Raw genomic sequence first — 14,086 nt, 5'->3', positions numbered from 1 at the left:
TTATTATAATTTTTTATTTTCAAAGAATAATAAATAAAAATAATGTAACATTAAATTAAAATTTCTAAAATTTACTTTAAATAAAAAAATTTAAATAGTTTTTCTTTTTTTAGTATAAAAAGAGAAAAAAATTAATTTTATTTAAAAAATCTTTGTTTATTACGTGGCAAACCTACCACCACCAAACTTTCTTTGCCTGGCTGCTGGTTTATTTTCGCAGTGCAGAGAGTTTATTTTTCTTAATGGCCTGTTTGGACTATCAATTGCAATGGTAAAATGATCGTAAAATATCCCGAACAGAGAGCTACTCATATTGTAAAACGATCATAAATGGTCGGATTGACCTCAGTTTTCATAATGATTTTTTATTTAGATAAGAAACTGAGAAAAAGATTTTTTTTTTTTTTTTTATAATCATTCATCAGTAAACAATAAGGATAACAAGATGCAGCAAAGCAAGCAAAACTTAAAACTGCATCAAATACAACATAATCCAACACGGCCCCATCCAAAACCTTATTCAAATCCCAAATGGTCTTCAATCAACTGAAACAAATCCGTTTCTTTCCTCCAACTTTCCCACCACCCAAACACACACTACTACCAAATTTAAACCTAACATCCTACTACAGATCATCATTGAAAACAATCAAGCCGGCCAAATATTTTGTTTCTTTCCCTCAAAACATTCACTCTTCTTCTTCTTCTTCTTCCACTTAGTACCTGTAGTGAAGAGGCTTGTAAGGACCATCGGCGGACACACTGATGTAGTCAGCCTGCTCCTTGGTGAGCCTGGTGAGCTTAGCTCCAAGTTTGCCAAGGTGAAGAGCAGCAACCTTCTCATCGAGGTGCTTGGGCAGAACATACACCTTCTTCTCGTACTTGCCGGTGCTCTTCTCCTTCCAGAGCTCAAGCTGGGCAATCACCTGATTGGTGAAGGAACAGGACATCACAAAGCTGGGGTGCCCAGTGGCACATCCCAAGTTCATGAGACGTCCCTCAGCCAACACGATGATGCCTGAGTTGGTCTCGGGGAAGACCCACCTATCAGTTTGGGGCTTGATGGTAATGCGCTTAACACCCGGGTAGGTCTCAAGACCGAGCACATCAATTTCATTATCAAAGTGACCAATGTTGCAAACAATTGCATTGTTCTTCATCTTCTTCATGTGGTCAACCATGATGATGTCCTTGTTACCGGTGGTGGTAACAAAGATGTCAGCATCGGAGAGGACATCCTCAAGGGTTAGGACTTGAAGACCCTCCATAAGAGCCTGGAGAGCGCAAATTGGATCAATCTCGGTAACAATTACACGAGCACCGGCTTGCTTCAAAGCAGCAGCACAACCCTTGCCAACATCACCATAACCGCAAACAACAGCAACCTTTCCGGCAATCATAACATCAGTAGCTCTCATCAAACCATCTGGGAGCGAGTGGCGGCATCCATACAAGTTATCAAACTGTTTCCCCCATTGCATCATCAAACATTAGTATTTAATTTCCTCCAATATTTCAAATCATTTAATGAATTGATGGCATAAAATAAAATAAAATAAACTTGAGATCTGAAGCAAATCAAAATAAATTACCTTGCTCTTGGTGACAGAGTCATTGACATTGATGGCAGGGAACAAGAGGGTTCCATTTTCTTGCATCTGATACAATCTCTTGACACCGGTCGTGGTTTCTTCGGAAACACCAACTAATCTTTCCTTCATTTTGTGGTACTTCTTGGGATCGGCCTTCAACCCATCTCTAATGATAGTCAAAACAATCTGAAACTCGGCGTTGTCGGTGGAGGCCGGGTCGGGCAACTTCCCGGTCTTCTCGTAGATCTCCTCAGCTTTGACTCCCTCGTGGATCAACAACGTGGCGTCACCACCGTCATCGACGATGAGATCTGGGCCGCCGCCGGGACCCCAGTCCAGGGCTTTCTCCGTGCACCACCAGTACTCCTGGAGGGTCTCACCCTTCCAGGCAAAGACGGAGGCGGAGTCACGTGCGATGGCGGCGGCCGCGTGGTCTTGGGTTGAGAAGATGTTGCAGGAGCACCAGCGGACTTCGGCGCCGAGAGCGGTGAGGGTCTCGATGAGGACGGCGGTCTGGATGGTCATGTGGAGTGAACCGGTGATCTTGGCTCCTTTGAAGGGCTGTGAAGGGCCGAACTCGGCGCGGCAAGCCATGAGCCCCGGCATTTCGACTTCGGCCAACTCGATTTCGAGGCGGCCGAAGTCAGCCTGGGACAGATCCTTCACCTTGAATTCACGACCGCTAGCGGATTTCTCGACGGACAAAGCCATGGCTTATTAATAGAATTGATAGATCTAAAAGGAAGAAGGAAGAGAGGGCACTCTACTCTCTCTTTGGAAACCAACCAAACAAAGTGAATGATTGTACAAGCGAGAGAGATAGAGTGGGTGTGAGCGAGGGTTTACGGGCAGAGTGAGGATGTATAAATAGGTTTGAGGGGGGAAATGGACGGTGGCGATTTGAAGTTTATAAAGGGTTGGTCAATATTGATCGGATATTGGCGGTTAGATTTGCTTCGGAGTTGGTAGAGGTGGTGAAAACAATTTGAAAAGTAAAAAATCACTTTGCGTAGGGCATGCTGTTGTGTGCCGTTGTTAATGTGACAGATTACTACTGATCACATAAGTTTAAACTAATACATGTTCCATGGAAATTGGAAAACTCTCGGTTCCAACAATAATTCCAAATTAACTAACACTCACTTGAAAAATATTTATATGTTAACATTTAAGATCCATAAATTTTAAAAAAAAATTACACAAGTGCTCACAAAAAATTATTTATTTAAAAGTTCAAATTTATTGCTTATTATTTAGTATATCATGTAATAAAAACATTGAAGAAAATTATTGTTGTTTTGGTCTAATTTTAGTTCAGCCCAAATATATTATAAGAGCTTTGCTTCAACAAATGTTTTTGGTGATGATGGAAACTAAAGTGTCCAGAAATAGTTTTATGAGGATGGTCATAATTGGGACGAACACAAAAGGAGAGAAAACACTCATAAGAGGTTATGTTAGTAATGGTCGGCAACGAAACTCCGACGATCATGTCAGCTGGAGAATGAAAGAGACGCTATACTTGAAAAAGTTGAAAAATCTAAGGCTGCAGTATGCTAAATAGGTATTAAAGAGACCAAATATTTTATTCTTAATTGTAAGACTCGATAGAATTCAACTTACTTAGTACTCACTATTGTTTTGTCATATAAAGATATATTTATTCAGTTGAGTAAGCTTGATAAACAGTAGAAATATCTACCTAATGAGTCGGAATGGGATTTGGCAAATGTTTTGTGTGCCCATTTGTGTTTGTTATGTATGTTGACAGAAATTATTTATGGATCTCAATATTTCACCTCAACTATTTTTTCTTAAAATTTTGTGAGATTAAATTGTCAGTCAATTCATGAAAGAAGTCGCCCAATGTGGGGATTAGGCAAATGGCTAAAAATATGATTGCCAAGTATTAGAAGTACTAGGATGTCATTCATGAAGTGTTGGCTACTAGGGATGGCAATGGGCACCGTCCGCAGCGGGTTTGCCATTACCAAACCTAAACCCGCACAAAATTTAAATTACCAAACCCGCCCGCAACCCGCAGCGGGTTTTAATTTTTTAAAAAAAACTCACCCGCAGCGGGTTTTAACAATTACCAAACCCACAATGGTATCCGGCGGATTTTTTGCGGGTTTCCGTATTTGAAATCACAAATGTTTAATATATAAATTTATAATGATAACCTCAAATTCCATATAACATACTCAATTTTATATTTAAACAATGTAAATGAAAAATTAAAATTTCTACATCAATTCAATACAAATTCTCAAATTTAAGTATAAATTACACAAATCTATTTAAAAAGCACAAACTAGTATCTAAAAATAATAATTACATTTCATATTATCATTTAAAATAAGCTTCAAGAGAAGATATTCATTTCATTCACCACCATAAGCACACATCCAACACAATGCCTATAATAATAATTAAGATTAATATTTTCAAATACTAATTCGAAGGGAAATACCTTTAGTTTTCTTTAGTTTATGACTTTAGAATAGGAGATGGGCCACATATACATATACACAACTTTGAGCCTTTGGCTATTTAGTAATTTGATTAATGATATTATTTTCTTTATACATTTTTAGATTAAAATTAAATTAAAAATATTTGGAAAAAATATTGCGGGTTTGGTGGATATCCATGCGGGTATCCACCGGATATAAGGTTAATGCCAAACCCACCCGCATCCATGTGCGGGTTTTAATTTATAATACTAAACCCGCCCGCAACGGCTAAAATTACCCGCAACGGACGGGTTTGGACGGGTTTGCGGATTTGCGGGTACAATTGCCATCCCTATTGGCTACTGAGAATATCTTAGATCCTAGGTTTTAAAAGATGATGGTTCACTTCATTTTTCCTAAGATTTATGGAGATCAATCTGCCTATCAAGCTAAAACTAAAAGGGCATTTAACCCTCTTGGTGAAGTGGTGAAAGAATATGAATCAAAGCATGCAACAAGTGAAGATGAATGAGATTTTGAGAAGGGCAGTTCTTCTCGAGCTAGTCATAAGCTTCTATTTTTAAGGATTCAAGTATGATTGGTGAATAGGACTCACTTGTTTTTAAAGAAGTCATCTAGAAGCAAGCTAAGTCTGAGTTGGAGACTTACTTAGACGAGAGAGATTTGCCTACTACTAGTAATTTTAATTTGTTGTCCTATTAGGATAATAATAAGGGAAATTACTTGCTGAGATTGCCAAAGATTTCTCGGTCATTCCTGTGTTTATTGTTGCTTATGATTTGGCTTTCAGCACTAGAGATAGGCATTTTAGTACTCATCATAATAGACTTCATCAAAACACTTGAAGGCATTAATATGTACTCAAAATTGGTGTTGGACTAAATTAAAGGTAAAATTTATTTCATTTATTCATGTACTTTAATATCATTATATTTTGCACTAACAGAGCACTTAATGATTATGTTTTATGTTTTCATTGTAGATTGTGAGATGGTTAAATGGTTTATAAAACAAATTATAGATGCTGAAGGAATGGATGATTCCGATTATTAATGATATAGTGGCATGCCATGTTGTGTTAGACTAGATTTATTTTATTTTTTTATGTTTAATTTATGTTATGGTATTTTTATTACTAGATTTATGGTGTTATTATATGTTATTTATATTGAATTGTTGGTTGTTGAATTATAATAGGATTTTATTTGGTATTATTAGGTAAATTATTGAATTTAAAAATTATATTTTAATTTATAATTATGCACATTCAAATATCCAAAAAATCATCTCGTAATTTGTGCGACATATCCAGATATGAAAACTTCAATAGGGATCTGGACCTGAATCCAAATTTTTCCATTTGTGCCCATGAGTTTAATGATTTTTTTTAATAACAGTTTAATGAATTTGAAGAGATTACAATTAATAGATTGAAAAGCTATTTTTGTGAGTATAAGAGAAAGGATTAGTTTCAAATTAACCCCTTATAAAATGATAACCTTCAAAATACCCTCAAATTATTATAAACTTTAACTACCCTGGTTTTGAAAAAACAAGTAAATAAATAAATCCACTCCAATTTTTCCTTATCTTTTGAATAAAAATAGAAGTTGAAGTTTACAATAATTTATGGGTATTTTGAATATTGTTATTTTACAAGGGGGTAATCTGAAATATATCATAACAAAAAACTAATAAACTGGCTTAGGAGTTGTTTGTTAAACACTGGTACAAGAAATAAATTTTTTTGCAACCATATTTTTTGTGACAACTTAATTTGTAGCAAAATGTCATTTTCTAGGACCATAGGGATCTTGTCGCTATTTTTATCATAAAATCTCACTTTTTGCGACCAAACACAATAATTGTTACAAAAGCATTTTTCAACTAGATTTTGCTTTTAATTTATTTATGACCAAACACAATTTTATTGCAAATTCTATACTTTCAGCATCCACTTAATGATTTCGTCGATAAGACAAGCAATAAAATTATATGTAACTTATCTTTGGGATAAAACTCAAATTTTCGTCTGAAATATTTACTTTTTGCGACCTCTTTCAAATTGTCATAAAAAAATCAAAGATTTTGGTGAGAAATCTATTGCCAATCAAAAATGTAAAAGATATTTGCAATACTTTTTGCAACAAATATTATTTGGTTGCCAAAGGTAGACATTTTGCAACAATTTTAATTTAGTCATGAAAAAGATGATATATAAAATTTTATAAACAATTTTTTTTTGTGACTAATCATGACTTGTCACAAATTGTTTACTTTTAGACGCCTTTAAAATATTGTCACAAAAAAGAAATATTTTGGCAGAAATTCAATCGCCTTACATAATTAAACTCAATTTGAACAAATTTTTACAATAAAATTTAACTACGATAGCAAAAGACTTGCTACATATACTTGCATTCTTCTCTCTTTCTTTTTATCTCTGAGTTCTCTCACCCTTATAATTCTCGTTTTTTGGTTCTCCCTCTATCTTCTTAGCTTACTTCTCTTACTAATTTTTTTTATTTTTGCATAATTTTATTTAATTATCATGTTTAGAAGTTAGATTTGTGTTTCATAACTTTTTGTTTACAGAAATTAATTATTGAAGACCAAATACAAGAGGTGAACAAAATCAAGATACAAGGAGGTGAACAAAATCAAAGAAATTTATGAAGAAATGTAATTGTTTCAAATATTACAATGTTATTTGAAGATCATTATGTAATTGTTCTAAATAATATAATTTCATTTGCTAAAATTTTGTGTAATTTTTATCAATAATAAATTTTTTAATTTAATTCTTCTACTTTCATAATGTTGATTCTAATTGCTTTGATCATTAAAGAAAAATTCAATTAAAAATTGAACAAATTATAGTTTCATGAAATTATCATTAAAACATAGCATTATATATAACAATATACTTTTTGCGACTAATTTAAGTATGATCTCAAATATTTTAAGCCTGTCGTTGAAATAGTTGGTGGAAAAAAAGTAATTGAGACAAAGTAAAATTAAATTTTGTGACCATTTTTTTGTTTCTAGAAGTTGTTTTTTTGTGACCAACTTGCAAAATGATTGTAGATACTTTGCCTCGACATTTCTAATGTGAAAAAGTTTCGACCATAATTTTTGTATCACAAATTATTTTTAGTGACAAATTTGATACTTCTTGTAACGAATTTATTGGTCGCAAATGACCACAATTCTAATAGTGCGTCTAAAGTATGAAATCTTATTCAGACTTTTTCTAATTTTTACACATTTACATTTTAATAAAAAGTAAACTTTTATGAATTTTATTTAAATAAAAAAAGGTCTAAATGAGAAGTAAACATTACATTCCAAAAATATCTCCATAAAACATATGTACTTCCTAAACTATAAAATCTATTCCATTTTTTTGTTTTAATTTGTAAGGACATAAATATCAAATAATAATATTTGGGATGTTTTATCTATAAAAACAAACAAGATGCCACTTATATTTAGATATTAAAAAACAAATATAAGCATGCCATTTAGATATTCGTATTCGGATCTAGTCAGCCTTTAGAAAAATTCAGATCCATTTAAATTTCAGAAAAAATAAATAAATGTTACCTTAGTTGAGGATTCTTTTGACCTTTAGACTAGTATTTAGTAATTATAGCAAAAGGTAATTTTTTTAAAAAAATTTTGTGAGAGCAGCAATTTGAATTCTCTTATGGAGAGTCAACAATATTTCCTCTTGAACTAAAAAAAAAACAAATTCCTTTCCTAATTTAAAATTGGGTAGAAGTAAGCATCTTCCCGCTCGTTTATAAGCAGAGCAAATACGCCTCTAATTTGTATAAAAATAAAAATATGGGTTCTATCATAATAAACTTGATCTAGATGATGCAGTGGATGTCGAATATAAATATCAATCTATTTATGATTGTGAAATACAAATCAGTGGTTCAAAAAAAGATATGGTATTCAAAGTATTATATGATATGCAAATAGTCCTCAGATAGCGCTACTTAGACCCACCAAACTATTTATTAAATCCAACTTTAAAAGTAATTTTTAGTTATTAAAATTCTCCTAAGCAAATAACAATTTTAGAGCAAAAAACCATAATATTATTTAAATACACGCATAACTTTTTCAAACATACATGATACATTTAGTAATTTAATTTCACATTTTGAATTTTGAATTTTTGCTTCAAAATAAATAACCAAAAGTATTGTTTATGTTTGGTGTGGTATAAAATATTTGAACAATATGTTAGTTTTGAGTTAAATAAATCTAAACTTTTAGTAAGGCTATATTAGGCATTCAAGTTAGTTTGGTGAGTAAAGCTTAAGACTTTCAAAATTTAAGGGTAAGTTTATTAGTAAATGAGTTTAATGAGTAGTTTAGTGGGTTCAGATAGCTCACTCATATTATAAAAATTATAGAAATGATCCAAAAGTTTGATCAATTTACAGACATAATGCAACTTAGAATTTCATGTTATTTTAGATTAAAAAAAAAAGAAAGAAAGAATTTTGAACAAGATACTAGATACCTAGTCGTGTTGGCAGATAAATAGCCTACTAGAGGTTATCCTTATTTTGTGCCCTAAAAACATTCAATCAAATGAAATTTTTTGAATTTAATAATTTTTATTCAATATTTATTTTGAACTTACATTCTTAACTCCTATTTATAAAGTATGCGATTCATGTATTGAGCATAAGACGTCAATATAAGATGATATAAATAACAAGTTTTTGTAGATAAAAAATTGTCTGTAGTCATTAATAAAATGACATTTCATTATGTAAGGTTTTAACTTCTCTATGTCTATTGTCAGTAGTTTTCTATTAATCACTAAAGTGGAGACTTTGAGTGGAAAAATCAGTACGAATATGTGATGTACATATTTTACAAAACTACAGTAAATTATGATATGATTTAATAAATATCATTGATCATAATTCACACAAACTTTAATAAGCTTAATCAAATTTAATATTGAGTGAATAACAAACCTGCATTCATGTATTATGTCATTTATGTCGCTATAGAGTGAGATGGCTTCAAGATTAAGGATGGCTTCGGGCTAGGCCGGGTCTAGACTTAACCAAGCCCCAGCTTGGGTTTTTTTTGGTACGGTGAGCTAAGTTCTATCAAGCTGACCTAATTTTAATATATATAACTCACTTAAAAAACTAATTTCTAAGAGGAAAGTGCCCATGAGCTTATATTCTCATTTTATTATTGTATTTTTTCTATATGAATTATTGGATTCTAGCAACCCACCACTCTTCTAACCAATAGTCGAGGCGGCCTATCATTCCCAACCATATGACTTCGCAAATCTCATCTTTTTCTGAGTAGAAATCCTACCTAATGACATGACTCAAAAATATTATTACTCTCAAGTATAAGAGTGTTTAGTTATAATATAATTCAATGAGCATAGGGTCGAACCGCAAGGAATTTAAAATCTAATAGTCAATGTATTAAACAAAGAAAATTAACTGAGGGAAAAGAAATCACTAGAAATCAATTTAAAAATATGTTAAGGTTACGAGATACACTCTGAATATTCAAACTATGCTTTAAATACTCTCTCATTTTTATATTTTCCCTCACTTTTACCAATTAATTATTATGTCATTTAATTTTTAACTAATTATGTGTGTGGATAAATATGGAATCAAGTACCTAATGTGCCACAATTATATTAATGTGTCGACATTATGTTAAAATGTCATACAAATTCAAAGAAATTTATAAATTAATATGATATAAAAATAACTAGAAAAGAATAAAATAAACTTAAAACTCACTTTAAAAAGTAATTTATTTTATAATTTAAAACTTTGAGCTTCACCCTTCACCTCAGTTTAGTAAAATTAGTCACTTATATTAAAAGAAAACAAAACACTATTTTTATTTGACTAACTTTTGAAATATATTATAAGAAAATTGATTACACCAGAAAACAAGAAAAGAAAAAAAAAGATTTTCTTAGCTTCACTCCACTCTCTCTCGGCTTCAGCTCTACTCGTGTACCCCGCTCGCTTGCATCCCCTTGCCTTTTATAGGCAAGGAATCCATTATCTTTTTTATTTTATTATTATTATTTTATTTTTATAATATATATACACATTGAGAGGTATGATGGTCTGGTGTAGGGTTGGCAAAACTTTGGGTCGGGTCCGGGTATCGCAATGCCCGAGCTCGACTCGGATGCAATTTTTAAATGCCCGTGCTGGGTTTTTTAAGCTCGGCACCGGGCTGGGTTTTAATCTAGATACTCGGATTTTATAATTTTTAATATCATATGTATATATTTTTTTATTTTTTGGTGATTTTATAAGTTTTAAATTTATTTTAATAAAATTTGACATGAAAATATAAATTTTAAGTATTTAAAACTTTATATATTTGTAATAAATGAGTCAAAAAATATAAATATTTAAAATAATATATATTTTATAATATTTTTTTAATAAAATCCAGGTTCCGAACCGAACTCTGAGTTTATAAAATGATGCCCAATATTGGTCCGGCTTCATGCATTACCCAGCCAACAACACTCGGCTGCAATTCGGGTCCAGACCGACCATGTGTTTTTACTACCCTTAGTCAGGTGGCAACATGGTTACTTGACCATCACGAGCAACCAAAGCATGGTTGCTCACCTTTTATTATTTTATTATTTTTTTAAATATTTATTAATTACATCTCTTTAATGATGCATTCTAAATTACTCCAACAGTTCTTCTTTACTCCTGCTTTCAATTCTAATTCTATTTTTATTCCTGAAAAATATTTACAAGATAAAAATTAACATATTGTGAATATTTTTTTAACATGAAAATTTATTAGGGGAGCATTCATATATGTAGGTGTATCTCTCACAATTGCACTTGGTTCGACCCGGGTAGGAAAAAAAAACTTATAATTTTCTAAAAATTACAAATAAACCCCATTCCTTGAATTTAAAAGCAACTTATAATAAAATTAGTGCATAAATAAAATAAAATAATGTCGTCATAATGAAGAAGTTATGGCCTCGCTCGGTCGACAGGGTAAACAAACGCAGACACTATCGCGTACCGCATATAGGAGTGAGCCGCCCCTCCCCTAAGCAGATATTAATCTGGAAACGTGATTAAAGATCTTTGACACTGGAAACAATCAGGTGGGGTACACACACCGTGGGCCAACCAACTGAGATATTTCGAAACAGCGTCGGCGATTTAAAAAATAGAAAATATCTTCACAAAAATAAACAATTAATTAATTGTGGTTCAAGCATCGCGTGCCGAGTGATGGGTCCCACGCCAGGCTGAGAGGTTTCCCATGTGCATGATTTGGGATTGGCGGATTTCTGGGCGCACAAGATCCGAGAGTGCGAGTTATTATACAGTGCGGCAGCCCTATTTTAGAAATCGTGATCTTTAATTTTTGGCCGCCGGCAATAAGTACAGGAGGCACAATCAAAATCATCAACGGAGACGCACATAGAGTGATTAGCTAGAGCCTGGATTTGTAATTATTTTTCCTTTGGTTAAAAATTATAATTAAACAAGGCCAAGCATTCCCCTCCTTCCTTCAATTCTACCGCTATGTATTTAATACATTCTTTTTGGATCTTGATTAAAAAGTTAATTATTTGTAGCATTTATTCAGCACTATTGAATTAATTCTACTTTTTGGATTGAATATAATTAAAAAAGGAAAAAAAAAAAACAAAATGACTTGTTTGGAGTAGGAAAGCACGAACAGGCAACTGCATTAGTTGCTTATATGAAAGTTCTATTTGTGAGTGAGATGGCATTCAAGTCAGACTTGAACAAATGGAAAATCATTGATAATTTATTGGCGAGCAGAGGGAAAAATTATGCGCCTTCTCCATCGATAAAATATAAAAATTATTCACCATAATAACTTTGAGAAATTGTGCATGCTATAAACATATTTTACTCATCTTTTAGAAGGTAAATTCTTTCTTGACTAATTACTTCTGCATTTAAATTATTCTTCAAGCATAACATTGTTATTAATTTCTTTCCACTTTATGTGAGCGAGATTTTAATTTTAAACAAGTTATTTTAAATTAAAAGATTTTATTAGTTGAATTTGGTGCCACTAATAATTTAAAATAGGATGGGACTATTTGCATTCTAAATAATAATTTGAAGACTTTTTTTTTAACAAATATATTCTTTTATGAAATTACTAATAAGGGTATTATAACTTCAACTTAAAAAATAAAAATAATTTATGCACCCATTTATCACAAACCCCTAAATCTTTATTCACGAATTCATCATTAAAGTATTATGAAATCTCCAAAACAACATTGTATGTCTCACCAGTGCACAGATGATCAACAATCTAGTTCTTCTAGCGAATAGGCTTAATTTAGACTTTTAGTTACAATATCTCATAAATTCTGTTAGTAGATGAAAAAAATTAGACAAAATTAAAAATTAATTGAAAAGAAAAATAGATTCAAAGAAAAAAAAAAACTAAACATCGATGAAATGACTAAATACTTGACATTTTTAAACTTTTAAGGAAAACTAAAAAATTTCAATTAGAACAATCATCCATTCATACACTTAAAAGTCACGAGTTAATTCTTGAAATCATAAAACGTAAGAGATCCTCTTTCTTCATATGTTATCTTCTAAGTTTGGTTTGAGAATATAAACTCAAGAGAAAGACAAAGGAAAGAGAAGAAGTAAAAATGGGTGTTGTTAAAAAAATATCAAAAATTAATTTTTAGATTTAATATAGTGTCCATAATAAAAGATTGATTTTTAAATTTTACAAATGAATGTTCTGAGTAATTGATTGTTGTAAGTAGGTTTTAGAGTGCAAATAACTCAATCCTTTAAAATAATTTAAAATTGTTTTTGATATGATATGACATTCTCGAGTGATTTTCTATAAACAAATTTCAAATTGACAACAATGATGTCTAATTGATTGCATGAAATATATAAACTACTATATATTATTCATAACTAGTATAGTGAATTTTTAATCCGATAGTATGATTAAATTCCACCATTGACTAATTATGACTCGCGATTAATTTAAAAAAATAAAATAAAAACTTCAATTCATATAATCAATCGGTATTCAATCGGCGGCTTAGCGTCAGTTCAAGCATAAAGATTTCAAACCAAAACAATATAACATCATGTTAGGTGATCGCTAAGCAACCAATTGACATTAGCTTTGTCCAAGAAAAGTGCGGTCTATCTGAAATTTGTCTCGTTGCTAAAGTACGTAAACTTTTATGTTCTGTTTGATCCCCTTAATTTTATATGCTCTTGTTGACCAAGTGACATCTTCCAAAAGAAAATAACCCTCTAATTGGTATGGTGAGAACTTTGTCAAGAATCTCAAGTCCACATTATAATTTTTTTTAGGAATATAAACATATTTACATAAACAAAGATATTCCATCAAGTAATAACCTCATCCACCATATGTTGAGCAATTGGATATGTGACGAAATTTTGTAATTTTTTGTAACTAGTAGTAGTATTGTTAATATGGATGTATCTCAAGCCTTCATGGATGGCAATTAAAAGGTATAAGAAAAAACGACAGTGGGACTCTCATAATTTGGTGAAATGGTTACAAACATTTTCTTTTATTTTAAAAATGGTAACATGCACATTTTTTTAGATAATTGTGTCATGATGAAATAAAATTAAGTCACTATAGTTAAAGGGTATAATTATCCTAAAAGAAGTTTACATGATAATTTTTAAATCACGGGCGTGATTTAGAAAGTCCCTGTTAAAGGCTTAAAAATAATTTTGCAGCAAAAATATTTAGATTGCAATTCTCATACAATATATAAAATTACCATAATCTATAAATTATATCTTTGCTTTTTCGTAGAAGTAACTTAAACCCTCAAATCACGATCTATCGGCACCAATCTTATTAGATCACAATCCGTCACCAACGATATTTTAAATTATGACTCAAGTTTGATTTACACTTAACGTGTGGGCGTCT

At 31.5% G+C, this 14,086-nt stretch overlaps 1 protein-coding gene across 1 annotated transcript; it reads right to left on the bottom strand.

Annotated features, from left to right (window-relative positions):
* Positions 1–382: 382 nt before the first annotated feature.
* On the bottom strand, positions 383–2,439 carry LOC102617645 (adenosylhomocysteinase). Its single transcript, XM_006492478.4, has 2 exons — positions 1,593–2,439; positions 383–1,463 (listed from the first exon to the last, which is right to left on the bottom strand). Exons 1-2 carry the CDS (start codon positions 2,301–2,303, stop codon positions 717–719), a joined length of 1,458 nt encoding a protein of 485 aa, XP_006492541.2. The 5' UTR covers positions 2,304–2,439; the 3' UTR covers positions 383–716.
* Positions 2,440–14,086: the final 11,647 nt, after the last annotated feature.

This window comes from Citrus sinensis, chromosome 9, assembly GCF_022201045.2.
Source record: "Citrus sinensis cultivar Valencia sweet orange chromosome 9, DVS_A1.0, whole genome shotgun sequence".
In the NCBI taxonomy this organism is placed as follows: domain Eukaryota; kingdom Viridiplantae; phylum Streptophyta; class Magnoliopsida; order Sapindales; family Rutaceae; genus Citrus; species Citrus sinensis.
The sequence above is the reverse complement of the archived record's forward strand: the minus strand, read 5'-3'. Positions and strand labels throughout refer to the sequence as shown.